General features: G+C 38.0%; 1 protein-coding gene and 1 long non-coding RNA gene across 4 annotated transcripts in view; one reads left to right on the forward strand and one right to left on the reverse strand.

The window, feature by feature from the left end:
* Nucleotides 1-4,840, forward strand: part of LOC106496314 (uncharacterized) — a 72,582-nt gene extending 67,742 nt beyond the window's left edge. Inside the window, exon 3 of the long non-coding RNA XR_001294587.2 lies at nucleotides 4,701-4,840. This is a non-coding gene — a long non-coding RNA (uncharacterized lncRNA). The remainder of the gene's footprint in view (nucleotides 1-4,700) is intronic.
* On the reverse strand, nucleotides 31-18,690 carry MED30 (mediator complex subunit 30). Of its 3 annotated transcripts, none has more exons than XM_067292280.1 (5): nucleotides 18,656-18,677; nucleotides 18,111-18,316; nucleotides 16,861-17,019; nucleotides 11,841-11,951; nucleotides 31-367 (listed from the first exon to the last, which is right to left on the reverse strand). In XM_067292280.1, exons 2-5 carry the CDS (start codon nucleotides 18,282-18,284, stop codon nucleotides 272-274), a joined length of 540 nt encoding a protein of 179 aa, XP_067148381.1. In that variant the 5' UTR covers nucleotides 18,285-18,316; nucleotides 18,656-18,677; the 3' UTR covers nucleotides 31-271. The 3 variants fall into 3 exon arrangements, with proteins under 3 accessions (XP_067148381.1, XP_067148383.1, XP_067148380.1); XM_067292282.1 differs by lacking the exon at nucleotides 18,656-18,677 and adding an exon at nucleotides 18,427-18,533; XM_067292279.1 differs by having other exon boundaries at nucleotides 32-367; nucleotides 18,639-18,690.
* Nucleotides 18,691-18,911: the final 221 nt, after the last annotated feature.

Genomic DNA, 18,911 nt, shown 5'->3' on the forward strand with positions numbered 1-18,911 from the left:
ATAGCAATTCAAATTATTATTGTAAGTTACAAAACTTGTTATATTCAGCCTAATTGAATCAGATACAAACTGTAGGATGAATCTTTTACAAAAAAAAGCGAACACTATTTAAATTATCAGAGAAAAAACATTTTAATATTGAAAACTTTTCAAATATTACTGCAACATGGTTGTGGGAAAACATGCTACTTCTTAGAAAAAAATCAAGTATATCTGAAAAAAATCAGTATCTCTTCTAATTATGAAGTGTGATTTTAAGTTGTTTCCTTGTTCAGTTCCGCATTGCCAACATGGCATTTATGTCCCAAATGAGATTCCGTAACTGATCCATGATCTGCTTCAGCTGCTGATTCTTCTGTTTCAGTTTCTGTGGGAAGAGTGCATTAGAAGTTTTTTTGTGATCAATTTAGATAATATAATCAGAAATTCAATAAAAGTTAGTGTTATGAAATGGTACATGGATCTTTCAGCTGTGAGCAGTATCGGTGGGATAATGTATTCACTTTTAAACATATTGGTAAAATACAAGAAAGACTCAAAAGTTAAGGACCACTGTTCGAGGGAAATGCTGTTCTTTCCACAGCAGTCTTTTAATCAAAACACTTGATTCCTTCAAAAACCGGAGGCTTATCTCTCTCTTAGCAAAGTCCAAAAGACACACATTTTTGTGGGAAGAAGGGATTGATAATTCATACCAAAAGAGCTCAAGAAACAGGTAAATTTATGTGGTTATATGTTGTATGAATTGGATGCTCAGAAAAGTGACAGATTAACAGTAGAAGTCTGAACAAAGCATGATGTACAGATAGAGTCAGTCAAGCTTTTCCAACCCTTCTGCCTATGTGGGTCAACCCTGATGTGCTACTGAAGCTCTGTCTTAAACAGATATTCCTCAGCATGCTAAATTCTTTAAAATTGCATATTTGCTTTTGCGATCTGCTTTGGGAACTGCAGGAGCACCTGAAAAAACAGAAGAGCAGCAGACTTGCTTCTGTTTGGGTCCTTAACCAGAACCCGAAAATCAAGTCACTATGGATGAAAGATCAGTGCATTAAGCCACTGCACAATCTCCCCAGCCTCTCACATTTCACAATAATACACGTACTTGTTGTCCGATTTATTCATTTTCCTGCTCAAATCAAAGCCATCAAGAACTAAATTACTGTATATTGTTAACAACAAGCCTGTCCTTCATTTCATTCAGATTTCATAAGGTATCCCTTCTTACATTAGAGATCAAACTACTTATTCATAAAGGCAATCTGGAGGGAAGACTTATTACCATCAAAAGAGGACAAACTATTACAAATGTTTCAGGCAGACATAACTTTGTTCTTTGCACTATGCAAATGGCAATACATTAAAAGGATAATTCAGATCAGTAGCACGACCAAAATAATTGGAATAGTGTTAAAAAGGAGCAATATGCCTTAATATTCTGAAAACCAGTCTCCTGAATTTGGATGTGGGTAACACAGTGATCTTCCTGAACTGCCCAGCTTGTCAGCTGGGAAAGAAGTCAAGAAAAAAAAAGGAAGCCTATACACTTCAGACCTGTAAAAATGGCCTTAAGCAATATAACAATTAGGCTTACATTATATGGGGAACATTCCACTCTGAGAAAGGGAAATATCCCTGAAGACAGACTTTGGTGGACACATTTCTGGAATTTCACAATTTCTGAAAACAGACCACAATTCCAAAGTCTCCTGAGAAACATGCAAGACACATGTAGGACAGCTCACATGCACTAACTCAGAAGTTCTAATCAAGCATTATGACAGACTAAAAATTATTTTAAATATAACTATGCGCATATTATCTAAATCTCTTTTATTCCCATTCGCTAATCCAAGATGGCACTATATACAGCAGAGATCCAACTCCTAAACAGAAGAGCTACAGCTGAGAAGCATGTAGTTACCATGGCATCCAAACAGCAGAACTGTAAGATTCTCCCTACAGAAGATAACAGCATAAGATCTTGATGTTTGAGAAGGTGCAAGAGGGATGAGAAAAACAAGCACATTCATACCTGTGGCATTTTTAAACATACTTCTGTTTGCCATACTCAACATTCAATCTCAGAGAAATCAATGAATGCTACATTAAAACTACTTTAATGCAAGCTGTCACTCACTGATATTAAGGGCATGTCATTTATTTTTCAAAGCCCTTCATCAATAGAAATGAAGGTTGAACAGTCAGTGATGGTTTTCAAGTCACAAATAGAAAGAACTATTAACCTCCGATACTGCAGATTTTGTTCTCTCTCCATCCATTTCTAACTGTACTATTATGTACTCTTATGCAGCTATGCTTATGTGAATTTAAACTACTTTACACAGGATATACCCCAAAAATTAATGCTATAAGACAACAATTTTAATTTTTTGTGCAAATGTTATGAAACTGTAAGTTATCTGATCTTTAACTGATGCTAGGCAAGAGAACCTTCAAATTGGATTCACTTGTTTTCAGTGTCTGTAAAGACAACAAGCAAACCTATATAATTTTAGATCCTTTTCTTTGGAGTTTTATTTTCTTAGCTCTTCTACTTTTTTCAGAGATGAAAAGCATCTCTGGATGGAAAGCACAATCTCTGGACTGCTATGGTGAAAAATAATATAACAGGGGAACAAAACTCCACTACAGAGAGCATGGTCTCCTAATTGAAATGCATATAGTGATTTGGTTACCAATCTCTGACAGGCAGTGGTCCACACCACAAACTGCTACATAATTAATATGTTCTGCACCACTGGCAATGCTGGCCTCTGCTTAAGACTTTGCTGAGCCAGTAAGAACATCTCATCTTAATTCTAACCTTGGAAAGAAAGGTGAAATAGTCTTCTTGGGAAATGGGTGAGATTTGTAAACAGTTTCTGCAGCAGCGACAAATTTTTGCCCGAACAGATTGCTTGCAAGTGGTCTCCCACTCTTTCCTTCTGCTGAAATGGCTTAGCTGAACTCTGGGCTGCTTGTCGGCATTAACAGTTGTATGAAACAAGGAAAGGCTCTTCATCATACATACATGGCACAGCTTCTACCTTTTTCTGTTTTAAGATGACACAGGAAAATTAGCTTACATGAGGCACAGTTTTACAATCAGTTTAAGTCATCTAGACCTTACATCAGACAGGCATGTTTCTGCTATTCCCCCCTTCTGTTAAAAAGACGATCTAGCTGAAAACCCATCCTAAGAGTTCTTTTTTGGTGATGTTAATTTTCAGTGTGATTAACTCTCCACTCTGACTGACACTGCAAGTATTAGTGTCAGCATGAGGGAGCTGGCAAGGACTAGCTCTTTCAGTAACCACATAGACCTTAAGGTAGGACAATTATGTAAACACATATATATGTGCACAGAAACCAGAAAGTGAAAGAAAAAGAAGAGAAAACCATACCATACTTCCAAAAAATATCCATCTTTCAGGGAACATCCAATAAAGAACTTTACATACTTCATACAGATTTGGGTTCAGCAGGGCACAGTAAGTTAAATTTTGACTGAAATCAGTGTTTGACTTAAATGCATTTTTGGTTCACTTTCATTTCACTTGAAAGCAGTGCTACCTACACCAATCCACGAGCTTCTACCAGAGCTGCCTCTGAAGAACTTTCCTTCGCATACTGTTCCTTTCCCTCTCCTGATATTAAGCCCAATTATCTTCTGCATTTTAAATCCTAAACATCACTATTAGTCATTATTCTGCACTCAGTCCATTTGTTAAAGGTTCCTCCTTCAAACAAAGATATTAGCATAAATACTGTGGAAAAATAAGATTATACTCTGACTGACACCTGTAAAAACATCAAAAGTATGTACCTATGTTTTATATGCACCTCTTCTGTTTAAGCAAAAAAGTGTCTCCATCTTGAAAATCTTATATAAAAGACCATTCTCCTGAATACTGGGCCTCCTATCAGTTCCTACCTGTTGTGTTCATGACCTGCAACTGTAGAGGCCAGAAATCCATCTAAGCTTATTAAATAAATTATTAAGTACTAGTAGTACTGGTACTTTTACTTGCATAAATTTCAGCAGAATTAAAACTACTACATTTACCTTGTTGATTACCACTCTAGTGTGGAGAGAATTTCCATCCTCTTAATATGCATTTTATTACTTCTGACCACTAAATTACACCATAAAAATGTTGTAAAAAAGTGTACACTCTAAAAAGTGATTGTTGAAAGTTCTAAAAAGGTGCTAATGACCTCTGTTTTTCCATGTAAGTCAAAAAAAAATTATTTCCCCACAGAAAAAGTATTTATGATAGGTGACAAATAGTGCAGCCTGCCCTGGCAATTTACACTGTTCTTTTTTTTTTTTTTTTAAAGTGAGTCCTTCATAATAAAATATCTGAAGTCAGGAGGTGGGAAAACCTTCTCCTGTTTTTTTTCTTCAGTTTTACAGTCAAAAGGTTTACAATATTATGTGTGCAGAGCAGAAAAAAGAAATGATGAAAAAAAGCCCTAACACTTTGCTCACATTCTCTTGAAGTTGCTGGATGATGTTTTAAAGTATGGCTACTCAACTTACACCGAGGTCCACTTTCCATCATAATAAATTTACATATCCAGGTATTTGTATAAATGTACAAAAAGTATTCACCGCTAATACACCAACTGCTGTGCAGTTAAACATAATGCATTCATTGTTCATTAACTGCAGCTTTTTCTGATGTCATTCACAGGCATAACAGTTCTATCCTTACTGCAAAAGAGAATTTGGGCTTTCTGTCTCCTTCCCGGCCTCACAGCTGAAAGGAAAACTGCTCCTTGTGCATACATAGTGTTCACAAGGCACCAGTGACAGCCGGTGCTCCACTGCATGTTCAACACTTCTCACATATTGAACCAGACAGCAACTACATATATCCTCTGCACTGTCACTCAGAGGTGGATGTTTTATTAAAATAAGTGTCATTAAAATAGGTGGATGTTTCCTTCATACTAATTACTGTAATACTACTACATTCAGTTAACACAATTAATACTGTTATAGTCACTTAATTCAATTAGTTAATATTATTATATTCAGTGATGAGGTCTGAGGCCTTATTTAGTGAGTATTGTTTCAACTGTGTAGCTTGCAATGGAATTATGCATTCAGCAGGGTGCTTCTCCAGCACACTCTTCACTGTTCCACCCCCTTTCTTAATACAAAAGAATTATTTCAGTAACACCATTTCACATAGATGTATGGTTCTTATTTATAGATGGCAAACTAAGTCAGAGGAAGACCAGGGATAAAACTGGAAGGCCTACTAACTTTGTCCAGAGACACCTAAAGTTCAGTTACATCACTATACTTGGCATTTTACAGCTTTCTGTATATTCAAAGGACGGCTATCACCAACTGTAAGGGGAAGAACTAGGCAATTTAGCACCACAGAGATTTTGAGAGAGAGACAAGAATAAAAATCCAGTTCTCAAGAGCAGCCTTCAGTTACATTACTCACATCAAATCTCTCCTTCTCTTTACCAAATTCCCTGCTTATTCAATACTCACATCCAAGTTATACAAAACGCAAACCAGTGTTCCTATAACCCTGTTTATTACAATCCTGATTCAATGTAAACAGTGCCTAGTCTGTAACAAAAGTAGCATAGCCCAAGGACTCTTCCAGAAAAGAAGAAGAAAAAAAAGAAGAGAAACCAAATTTGATAATGTGATAAAGATTGCATAATACGCATTCATAGGAGGACACAGGGGACAACTGGGATTGCAGGGACAGCTTTAAGCTTAGCATTTCCTAACTTTTCTCAACTCTGTGACCATAATATTGTTTTAATATAGGAAGCTTTGTTTCATTTTTCATAAAATGTTTTACATGAAATTGCAAATGAAAAATTTTATTATATGGAACATAATGCATCTGAGAATGCTGAGGGAACTGGCTGATGTCATCACAAGACCACTCTCTGTCACTTGCAAATGGTCATGGAGATCTGGAGAGGTTCCTGATGAAAAAGCAAACATCTTGCTTATCCTCAAGAAAGGCAAGAAGGATCCAGGAAACTAAGGAAACAACAGGTTGGTCAGCCTAACCTCTGATGGCAGGAAGATTATGGAACAAATTCTTCTGGAGGTCATGTCCAGACACATGAAAGACAAGGTGATTGGGATCAACGAAGTAGATTTACCAAAGGTAAATTGTTTCTGACCAACCTCATTGACTCTTATAATGAAACGATTGGCTGTGTGGATGAGGGGAGAGCAAGCAATTTTGTTTACTTTGATGTCAGCAAGGCTTTTGGCACAGTTTCTCGTAGTATCCTTGTAGTCAAATTGGAGAGAGATGGTTTGGATAGGTGGACTATAAGGTTACTGTAAAACTGGCTAGAGAACTGGACTACAAGTGTTGCAAGCATCAGTATCAAGTTCAACTGGCAGCTGGTGACTAGTGGTGTTCCTCAGGGTTCATACTAGAGCCAATGTTCCTAATCTCCTCGCTAAAGGCCTGGACAATGGGACAAAATGCACCTTAGCAAGTTTGTGAACAACATCAAATTGGGGGAAACAGTCAGTATACTCAGTAGCATGATTTCCAATTCAGAGGGACCTCCACAGGCTGGAAAAGCAGGCTGATGCATATCTTAGGAAGTTCAAAAAAAGCCAATGGCAAAACCCTGCATCTGCGACAGAATAAACTCATGCAACAGTACAGGCTGAGGGATGACTAACTGGAAAGCAGCTTTGCAGAGAATCACAGAATCGCTGAGGTTGGAAGGGACCTCTGGAGATCATCTAGTCCAACCCCCCTGCTCAAGCAGGGTCACCTAGAGCACATTGCACAGGATTGCATCCAGGCGCGTTTTGAATATCTCCAGAGAAGGAGACTCCACCACCTCTCTGCGCAACCTGTTCCAGTGCTCTGTCACCCTCACAGTGAAAAAGTTTTTCCTCATGTTCAGATGGAAGTGTCTGTGTTTCAGTTTGTGCCCGTTGCCTCGCGTCCTGTCGCTGGGCACCACTGAAAAGAGTCTGGCTCCATCCTCTTGACACCCTCCCTTCAGATACTTGTACACATTAATAAGATCCCCTCTCAGCCTTCTCTTCTCCAAGCTAAACAGGCCCAGCTCTCTCAATCTTTCCTCATAAGAGAGATGTTCCAGTCCCCTAATCATCTTTGTAGCCCTACGCTGGACTTGCTCCAGTAGTGCCACATCCCTCTTGTACTGGGGAGCCCAGAACTGGACGCAGTACTCCAGATGTGGCCTCAGCAGGGCTGAGTATAGGGGGAGAATCACCTCCCTCAACCTTCTGGCAACACTCTTCCTGATGCACCCCAGGATACCATTGGCCTTCTTGGCCACAAGGGCACATTGCTGCCTCATGCTTAACTTGGTGTCCACCAGCACTCCCAGGTCCTTCTCCGCAGAGCTGCTTTCCAGCAGGTCAACCCCCAACCTGTCCTGGTGCATGGGGTTATTCCTCCCTAGGTGCAGGACCCTGCACTTCCCTTTGTTGAACTTCATGAGGTTCCTCTCTGCCCACCTCTCCAGCCTGTCCAGGTCTCTCTGAATGGACCTGTGGATCCTTTTGAAACTTTCTGACAAGTTGGACATGAGTCAGCAGTGCATTCTTGCAGCAATGAAGGCTAAACTGCACACTGGGTGACACTAGCAAGGGTGTAGCTATCAGATCAAGTGAAATGATTATTCCCCTCTATTTGGCACTAGAGAACTGCTATCCAGTTTGGGGCTCCTGAGTACAAGAAAGACACTAACATACTGGAGCAACTCTAGTGAAAGGCCACCGAGATGATTAGGGGGCTGGAACACATGGCATACGAGTAGAGGCTGACAGAGGTCAATTCGTTTAGTCTTAAACAGAAAAGACTTAATACTGTCTTCAGCTACCTGATCGAAGACCATACAAAAAACAAAGCTGGATCATTCTTGGAGGTGTGCAGCAAAAGGATAAGGGGCAATGAATAAGTAAAAACACAGAAAATTCTAATTTAATATTAGGAAATTTTCTTTCACAGTGAGAGTTGTCAAACACTGAACAGGAGCCCAGAAAAGGTAGAATCTGCATCCTTACAGATATTCAAAATGCTACAGGACATGAGCCTGAGCAAATGGATTTAACTTGGATAGTTGGCTCTGCTCTGAGCTAGGGGTTGGATAAAACAATCTCCAGAGCTCCTTTCAAATCTAAATTCATCTACAATTCTATGATTGCAGAGAGCAAATTTGGGTACCCAAAACAGCATGGAACTGTGCCCAGTGTAGATTAACATGCTGAGAAGGTGCCCAAATAAACAATTCTTCCTCTCTCGCCAAAGTGTTCCTTGGTGCACGTTCAGATTCCGTGTGAAAAGGATTCTACAAATACAAATTAGGATGAAAATAGATTCAAACAGTGCAGAACTGAATGATAGTTTAAAAGGAATACAAATTTCCAGCACACTTGAAAGCAGATCTCAGACAAAGTTCTTCTCCAAAAAGGAAGACTAATCACAAATGGCTGTCATTTTAAGCACTACTTCTTAAAACAACATCAGCTCTAATGCACAGTGGTTTTGTTATCAAAAAGTCCAGGGGTTAATTCACAACATCTTAACTCAAAAGTCTGTAATGTAAAGTTGATTGTTTTTTCCTCTTTTAGCAAGATCATTGTTAACTAGTTAGTAAAGATTAATTGTTAGGACTAACAAACGTATTTCATACCATTTCATTTTCACACAAATGTATTGAGACTACTAGTTATGAGATGCTTTTTCTAAGCACTTCATTCCAAACCAGACCTGAACATTAAAAAAAAGTTGTATTTTTTCCATTTCTAAAAACAAGCAGTAAAGAAAACTGCTGATAATGCAGTAACACAGAATAAAGCATTCTCAATCTATGATTTGATATTTTCTGTTTTAAGTCCTGTCAAATGTACTATAAGACCAAGGACTCCAGGTGAGTCTAACATCTTGAAAATATTACACATGACGCTATACTTGGAATGTAAGGAAGCTGCAGACAGAATATCAGCTTTCAATTGTGGCAAAGAGCAATTATCTTCAATGAAAAATGGATCAGGATTTCTATTAGTATATCAATGTAAATGCTAAACTGATTCTGGAACAGTAAATTCCAGAAGAGAGTCAACCATCTCACCAATTTACAGTCCTGGAAAGCAAATACAGATAAAAGGAATAAGCAACATCTTTGGGAGTTGGGGAGAGAGTTGTGTAGTAAAGAGGCAGAGGTAGTCAGCGCTGAATAAATAGATTTTTTTTTAATAATAATGGTGCATACTTACTAGCACTCTTTTTAGTAACTTTTTATAGGGCAAAAATCCTTTTTACTTTTAAGCTTAATAGGTTTTATTTAAACCTACATTTGTTAAATATTGTTGAATTGCTAGGATAGGAATTCATTACCTTGTAGATTGATCTATATTGTAAATTAATGGACAAGTACTTCTTAGCCAAGGTGAAGGCATGAAATTTTCTGGCCTAAAAATCAAACAAATCTGATATAGCAGAATAAATAAAGAAACAAAAAGGTGTGACTATAAACTGACATCAGATGCTACTACAGTATTTTGGAACTGTGCTACATCAACAGGTATGGCTGTTCTCAGAATGAGGAGGTTAGTACAAGAAGCAGGTGATGGTGGCTCCTGACATGGATGTTTTTGTGTGAGGGTAGATGATCTACAAGGTACTAGTTTGGGTTGGGCTCCCTACTGCAGGGTAACATTTCTCATATACACAGTGGGCCGCTAATGTTATGAGACTAGCTGGAAGTCACAAAGGGCAAAAGTAAGAGACCCATGCAAGGCCCAGGAATTCAAATGTCTCAACAATGTAAAAATATTTGGGTTATTGCAATAGTGTTTTTTTGGTATCGAAAACATGAAAGATTGAAACGATACTGCCTACCGGCAGCAAAAAGGACTAGCTGAGAGCAAAAGAACCAGCTAAAGGGAGAAAAGATAGTGGGTCAAGAATACATAAAGCTTCCTCATCTGTCACATCAATTTCCTTGTCCCAGCATTTTATCCTGACTTTACATTACTGAAACTATGCCAGAAGAAATTAAGCAAAATTGATTTGGGGACAGAAGTTACATACTATATAGGAGTGAAAAGCTATCAGGAGTACCAGCTAAGAACCAGAGAGGCTGTCTGAGCTCAACAGGGTCGGAATTGGACCAATTAACCTGATTCTATTGATTTTTTTCTTGCAAAAATAAGAAGTGCTTTACGTCCAGTCATAAAAAACAAAGCATTTCCTATTCTGTACTTTAGTAAAATTTGAACTTTGAAGCTGGTAGTGGATATTCTTATACAGCTGGAAAGAGACCAAAAAAAAAAAAGTGTAGTTTCAAAAAGAAGCAGTTTAAATTTCTTTTCCAGCAGTTCGTAAATATTTGTCTGCAAAAATACTACAGAAAGTTCAAATGTCTTCTGAAGATTTATTGTGGAAAAGCTGGAAAATATGTTTAGGCATTTAAATGTAAATATGGATTTCAGACCAGATTTAAGTGAATGTCTGAATATTTTCTTAATTACTGAGTTGCCACCAATGCTTCTGTAACACCATCAACCTTTTAAAGGTTTAGATCTCATCATAAACATTTATGAAATTCTTTTCACAAGATCATACCAAGGAGGTTTAAAAAACATATTAGCATACAAGTACAACAACAAGGGCAAAAACATGTCATAAAACTATCAAAACCACAGCAAATGTAGACAGTTGAGCTTATTAACAGTTAAAGTTTGCAAATAAATGTGCATAAATTCACAGTGTAACATTACATATAATATAATATATACAACCCTGTTACATCAGCACCAAATAGGAAAAAAAAAAAAAAACAGGAAAGCTGACAGCTGCTTTTCTATAAATTTGTCTTGTCCCATTTTCACCTGTACAACATGCATTCATTTTTCTAAATATATAAAAATTTTTAAAACCTATTTAACTCTAATTGTTGAAGACAAATGAAAATACCAGAAATATTTTAAAAGATGAAAATCCATCAATTATTCTGCCTATAAAGAAATATTTTACTCATTCATTTCATTTGCTCAATTGTTTTTGTGGATAATGCCTCCTTTTTACCTAGCATTGATGGATACTAGAGCTACAAAAATATTTAATTAATCCTATCTTGGTATTTTAGATATTGAAGGAACAATGTTCAAAACTATGGTCTAGTAAAGCTACATATTTTTAACTTCAATATTATATTAGCATTTACTACAGTATATTTATTTTTAGATTTGAATCAATCTTTAGTAATTGTATCTGCCATTCAAACTGAAAATTTTAAAGCATCTTTATCATATACAGTACATTTTCTTCTGAATGTGTCATGATTCAATAAATGCTATGTTTAACAAAAGGAATGTTCTTTCTCGAATTGCCAAAATACAGAGAGTAGCCCTGAAAATCCCTTATTAATTTGCAACATCATGTAATAGTTACACATCTGACGTTCCATATGCATTTTTAACCCACTAGCCTACAAAATTTTTCAAGTCAAAAAAATTCCAGCAGGCACCTTCCCTCTAGCTGCATTGCAAATATCTAGTGGATTAAGCATAATTATAACACACTGCATTCAGAAGTGTATTGGTTTAAAAAGAGGCACAAGGTAAAAATGTCAGGATATCTAAACTCTACAGCCAGAAGTACAGTTAAAAAAAATTTGCTTACTAAAAGGTAATTCTGAAACAGTCACATGCATTAAATTTTTATTACCAAGTTTGATGGTAGTCATCACACATACTGCATTTAGTACAGCAATCTAACAATAGGGGCTTTGCAATGACAGAGTGACATCTACTGTTTTATGTAAATCAATCTCAACTTTCTTACCTTATTTACTTCCATGATTTCCCTTCTCTCTTCAGTAGCAAAACGAAGCTGACTAGCAGCACCACGATCATCATGCTTGGATCCGTCTTCTTCAACATATGGAATAAGTTGCTGTGAAGACAACAAACACTCACTTTAAAAAAAAAAAAAAAAAAAGAAAAGAAACTGAAAGCAGGAGATACAGAAGGTACTACCATTTTCTCCAGAGGCTCAAACTTCCCAAGAGGAAAAAAGTGGAACAGGTTTACTCCATCACCTCAGAACCAAAGGCCTTGCAATGGCCTCTGCCTGTTCTCCATGAAAAGTCTGTGCTTCAAAAAGACGCAATTCCACATATTGCCATACCTAGGCTGAAGCAATTTCACAACTGTAGGCAAAACCCAGTCTTAACATTTGAAGATATCTGATAAGCAAGTAATTCTTGTATTCTTGAACACTGTAGATTAAGAATTTCATCAACAGGAAAAATTGCTGTCACCCATTGACAGATAACCAGAGTCTGAGGTTTTCTTGTTGATCAACAACCTGCTGCATACTAACGAGACTCCTGTCTAATGCTTATCACAAGAGCTTCTCCTGCCTTCGCAATTTGCCATTCCATGTCAGCAGCCTGTATGACTAGACTTTTGAAAATGCCAACTTTGTGTCATGTAAAGGTATTCCGAGCAGGACAACAGTGTTATGTGTATGACTTCTTTGCAGTGAAGAACCTATTTGCTACCCTGAAGTCACACTCAAGATCAGACAAGACTTAAGAGGAAAAGCAAAACAAAACAAAACAAATTGTATCTCGCTGAAATACAAAGTCAATTATTTTTTAATTATCTGTACTCTGAATACCAGAGTCTCCTTCATGTACCATTGCAGCTATTAGCTAAATAGAACAGACTCATGGTTTATTAAAGCAGAAGTCCTTTTCTAGCTTTGTCTCCTGAACTCCAACTTTGGGGACAAAGCTACTCGACAAATTTCTCTGTTGCCTGAAGACAGCAATGGATAAAGTGCACTTAAGTGACTTCCTTTAACCCACAGCCTTGATTTTAAGGTAACAAGGATATTAATGTACGAGCCTCTTTGTAGTAAAAGATCTGTATGATACAGCCTTAGCTTCTGATTTACAGACATACTTTTTAAATGCAGGTTATGTGTCCCAGATTGTGTTTATCATGTAACATGCCCCCAGGTCAATTCATTCTTATGCAAACACACCCTTGATAGAGTTGAAGAGATTTGGTTTACATGGACAATACATGCAAAATTTTAAGCCAGCATATGCCAGCACTACCACCGAAAGAAGCACTTTCATCCTTTTCCCACTCTCCGTTGCTCATTTCTAGTGCCTCTTTTCCCAGCACAACTTCCCATGCAATTGCAGAGTTAAACAGGCTAAGGAAGTGATCAGACCCGAAATGTGGTTATGCAGATATCTAGGAGAGCAAACAGGAAGCAACAACAAAGATGGTGAGAATGAGCAGCCAAGGCAGGTTGAGGCTTATCTTGCCTTGAATTGTTGACAAACTACAATGCGATTTTAAAATGTATCATTCCACATTTTGAAATTTTACATACATTATTACAATGATTGTAGTGATAATATTTATAATTATGATTATAATGATAATATTTCAGTGATATACTAAATATAATTTACAACTGGCTTTAAATAGAGACCAGCCACTTGGTTAATACCCTAATTATGACTTGCTATTTGGGTAAGCCTCTGTTTGGCTGTTCTTAAGACCATGCCCACAGTTGCCTAATAAGAATTCTTCTATAAGGATTTTCCACTATGATCTCCTCAAGCACGTAATCTTTTCTTGTAAGCTTCTATGAAGCCAAAGTCTTTGATAAAGGATTTCTAAATGAATATTAACATATGTACCCTTCCTTAGGGGGGAAAAAAAAAAAAAATCAGTAAATGTACTTAATACAGAATAAATACATACTTGTGTCAGAACACTCCCAAACTGCTAACATCTTATTCAAAAATAATTATAACATTTTATATGTTATATACATACACAGTCTTTAGTCTTCTGTTTTCTCTATCCTTTTCTATTTTCAAAAATTGTATAATATCTCAAAATTATTCAGTGTCACAGAATTGAGATAAGTTAAAGCTGTAGCAAAATTACATCCTTGTTCACATACACATTACAAACAAATTAAAGCCTAGTAATTGATGCAAATGAGAAAGAAGACAGCAGCTAAAAATCAGGGAAGAGGTAGTTCATTGAATGCAGATTAACTTGTTACTCAGGTTGTGGTGTAATATTATGAAGCATTCAGCAGCATCCTTCAGTATTCTGATAAAAGCTTACTTTGATTTAACAACGAAAATTGAATTGCCTTCATACAAAAACTTTCTACACGCCATTCTTTTAAGTTCATCAGAATGATTGGCTGAAAACTATCACACTAAGCTCTGCCATGAAAGCATAGCGAAAGTCCACAATTTATTACGTTTGCACACCATAAAGCAAAAGTAGTGTAGCTACTAAATACCTTTGGAAAAAGCTCCTTCTCTCTTGTAGGGAGAATATTGTACCACTTTGAAAATGTGTCTCCTTTAAAAATCTCCCATCTTTCAGAAGAGCTAGTGAATTCTAACAAACTACAGCACACTTAATACATAAATAAAGCAGGAAGTTAATCAATTAAAACTTTGTAGCCAGATCTGCTTCACAGTTATCTCACACCTCATTATGTTGGTTAACAGAGTTGACAAGAATATTTATTAAATTAGTAACATACATTAACAAAAAAAATAAAACATTTAAATCAATAATAATATACTAGTGAACATTAGTAGATACTATCTTTATTGATGGAATGTAATGACATAATTTTTTGCCATAAACAAGAAACAAATAGGAAATAAGAGAGAGAGAAAATAACAAAATGTCTTGGGCAGTATTTCTCAACTCTGCATTGAGATACATAGTGTAGGTTAAGGAAGGCGTAAGGTAAAACCAACTTTAAGAGCCTGAACACACAGAGGGCTTGCCTTGGGATCTTTGTATTATGTTGCATCAAACTAACAAACTACTACATGCCATTTGCAATAAGATACATAACAATATGCAGCCATGCCTTTATGCCTGCTATCTCAGAGTAAACAAAAGTTACTTTCATGTACCTTAACATAACTATTGAAGAGGGGTACACAGCTTCTACAGACTACTCAGGGGTGAGCGTAATGACAACATTGTCACTGAGTAGCTGTACATGCAGAGATAGGTTGGAAGCATAAAGGAAGACGGCAGGTTGAGGAGGTATGAGTATATGTAGTAGGCGCCTTGAAGAGCCACAGAAGCAAGCTGAAAATACAAAACTACAAGACAAGATGATGAATGAAGGTGGCATTCCATCTAAGTATTGCCAGACACCAATTGCTATAGGATCAAACAATTAGCCATTAAATAATTGCCTCTCTTGTTCAATGAAATCTCATAAGGCGGCTCATAACTGCTAAAAAAAAAAGGAGGAAAGAGCATCATATATCTATCCCACTAGACAGATAGGAATCAATTATGTGGAAAGAAAAACCATTAAAGAATTTGACTGTTTAAAAAGAGATTTGCTGACATCCTTTAAAGATACAGTTAGAATATCAGTCATTAAATAATATGATTGAGACTATCCTTGAAAAGATGAAACAAGAGTTTAAGAAAACGGATCAAGAGAAATGATGTGACACTTCATTCACCCTAACTCATAAAATATGAAGAAGTAGGCATTCTGCTAACTTCAGAGCAGCAAAGACTAAGTTGATAAAAATGAAAAAAAAAAATCATCTGTTGATAGAAAACTCAGTTGTGCATAAGTGATCAGGAAGGCCTTGATTTAGGGAGATTTAAAGGGACTGGTCATCGTCCCTGTGGATATTCCTTTTCTCCTGATAACGAAATTTTTCTTTTTTTTTTTTTTTTTTTAAAGAGTGACTGTACCTCATCCCAATTGCACATGAAAACAAGACACATCAAAAGCATTTTAAGGGGATATAAGTATTAAGCTTTTGCATACAAGCCAACTTCAACAAACCATGAAAACTAATTTTTTTTTAAATGCGAAAGTTGTTTCAATCTCTTGCTTGCTGTAAGGTTTCCCAATACCTTTCTCTGAAACACATGGCAATGACTGCTGACAAAAGTAGATTCCTAGACTAGAATGGAGTGTATAGCTACTCCTTCATTTCTTTATTCCTATCCAGCGATAAGACTCAAATATAAAACATCATGTTTAAATTATTAAAATTCAATAGATAACTAGAAGCCTGTTAATACAGTTGCCTCAGAATCTAGAGGTCAGTAATAAAAGAACTTCACAGTCCTGGTGATTACAGAGTTGTAGAAACTCAGATCATAACACAAAATGGGCTTTAAGAGTATACCAAGAATCAAAAATAACTTAACTGATGAGGGGGGAAAAATGAAGTTCTTATTTTATTAGAAACTGCATTTTTATTTGAAAAACATTTGGCCAGTCCTAGTTCCTGGAAGTATTACATTGTTAACTTTGACTGCCACTGCACATTTATATTTGGTTCACACTGGCACAGCAAGTTAATAGTAGAGTGAAGGAACTATGTAGGCACAGACTGACAGGAAGAGCAAGGGAACAAGCCTTGTTAGTTAGGAAGCCATGCTGGTGGGTGACAGTTTAAAGAAGACTTTTCCCATTAAAACAACCTCTTTAAAAAAATTTACCCGACCCCTTTTTTTCCTAGAGGAAACAAAGTGGTGAGTGTGCCAAAAAGCCTGACAGAAAAGACTAAAATTTGAAGTGAAGCTTGATTTCAAAATTGGATCCCTCCCAGTTGGTAAAAATTGTTGTTAATGTGAAAGTTTCACAATCTTTCAACCAGTTCCAAATAATACATAGAAGTCAGTCCACTGAAGAATTTCTCATTTAAAATGTTTATTATGGCTCCCTGGTACAGTCGAGGAGAATGGGTGGTATGCTAAACAGAGAGCGGCGATTCCGATTTGTAATTTATATATAAAATAAAGATACTTACTTCTATGGGAACAGGATCAAGTCCTGCACAGTTTTCATTGCATTTGTCATAGACTAATCTCAGTTTTCTGAAGAGTATTGATAGTTGACGGAGATGTTCCTGCAGCTTTCCCAGTCTGTCTTGATATGTTCCAGTATGATAAGTAACACCATTCGGTAACTTAGAAAACCAAAACCCAAAAATGTTAAAAGTATTAAATTAAAATTTCTCTCACAGCAACTAAATAAACTAAAATAAATCAGGGGTTTCTTTTTACGTTGTAAAATAAGATAATCACACTATCTCCACAGAAGTCACTGAAATTTCTAATATTCTCTTTATCAGTAAAACTCTGTATCTTATCTGCTCATGTGATGTGCTCATCTGATGTGCCAAATCACTGCTGTCAGACACCTTCATGCATTTTACATTTTGCCCATTGTCCATCTCCCTGAAACTTTCAGTTAATGTCTTCAAAATGCTTCAAAATGGACACTGCTTTCAATCTGTTACTAGTATTACATGTCTCAATCCCTAGGTCACAGTTCAAACTCGTATTCAAAGTGACTTAGTAAAACTCCAAGTACATATATCTATACCTAAAATAATCACAATATGAAGCTTCCAAAGAAAGAAAACTACATAGTGAACAAGAGTGATTATTTCCATGTTTCTTTCAAGCTGAGGGCATTTCTGCTCTCAACAGAGAAATGACCCAAACTTGTATGCTTTCTCAGGAAGTAGCCCCAAATAAAGATTATTTCCACTTTGATAACATAAAGTATGTCACAAGATTTTAGGGCAAAATACTATTACAGAAAAAGAGTTGTGAAAAATAACACTAAAATCCCAGAGGATATCCCAGGGGATAACAAGGATATAGAAGCACAAATGGCACATAAACACACTTAATTATTCTTAAACGAAAACACACAGATTAAGTGTACTTAAAGTATATTAATTGTGGAGGGAGATGAACACTTCAGCCCTTCTCCACACTCTTATTGTTCACTTAATATACAGGAGGAACCAAATGTATTAACAGCGGTAAGCACACTTTGGCACTCAACCCTCTTTTCAAAGTAGTTGGATCAAGCTAGGCCTTTAAATGTCCTAAACTACCTCCAAGTATGTGTGCGTGTGTGTGTGTGCATGCACACATATACATGCACACACACACGCACGCACACATATAGGCAGGTGGCAATAAGAACATAAGAAGAGAACTTAGGGCCAAAAAAAGGAAAAAAAGGAAAAAAGTTATTTCTCACCTGCATATTCCTCAGCAACTGGAAGATTTCCATGGTTCGAAACACAATATCCTGAACAGTCTCTTGGCCAATACGGCAGAGAGAAGCTGTATTTACCTCCCGAGCTGCTTGAGCCTGTGTCCCTGAGAAAGCGCCAGGAGGCATCCCTGCCCCAGCTAGAGGGGGAGTTGACATCTCTTGATGTTACCCAGTCCCACTCAATCAAGCTGCGCAGAGGAATTAAGAAGGAACGATTAAGTGCCTGCTGGAGTATATTACAAAAAACACGCTTCCATACGGCTGCTCCACCACTCCCTTCCCCAGTGCAGTGTCCTACCCGAGACAAACTCGTTAAGCGGATAACGGGCAGCTCGGTGCTGCACGGCGCCCTGCGGCCGGGGGGGCCTCGCGGCGGGGGAGGCCACCCCCGCGCTGGCTCCCGCCGGGACTGCAGGCCCCTCACCGGCCAGGCAGGCCCGCGAGCCGCCCCCCTTCCCTCCCTCCCCCCCCGCTCCGGGCGGCAGGGCCGCCCCCGCGGCCGTTACTCACGGTGGGCCGTTACTCACGGTGGGCCGCTCGCGGCGGGCGGGCGGGCGGGGGGGCCGCGCGGCGGCTCGTCGCCCTGGAAACGCGCGGGCGGAAGCACTCGGCGGCGCCGGGGCGAGCCGAGCAGGAAGTGACGTGGCGGCGACGGCCCCTTCCGCGCGGGGCGGCGGCGGCGGCGGCGGCGGCGGAGGGAGCGGGAGCGGGCCCCATGCCCGGGCGGGGGGCGTCGCGCCCGCTCCCCCTCGTGTGGGCCCCGCCGTGGGAGCCGCAGGCGGG

The sequence above is a fragment of the Apteryx mantelli genome, chromosome 2 (assembly GCF_036417845.1).
Source record: "Apteryx mantelli isolate bAptMan1 chromosome 2, bAptMan1.hap1, whole genome shotgun sequence".
Lineage (NCBI taxonomy): Eukaryota > Metazoa > Chordata > Aves > Apterygiformes > Apterygidae > Apteryx > Apteryx mantelli.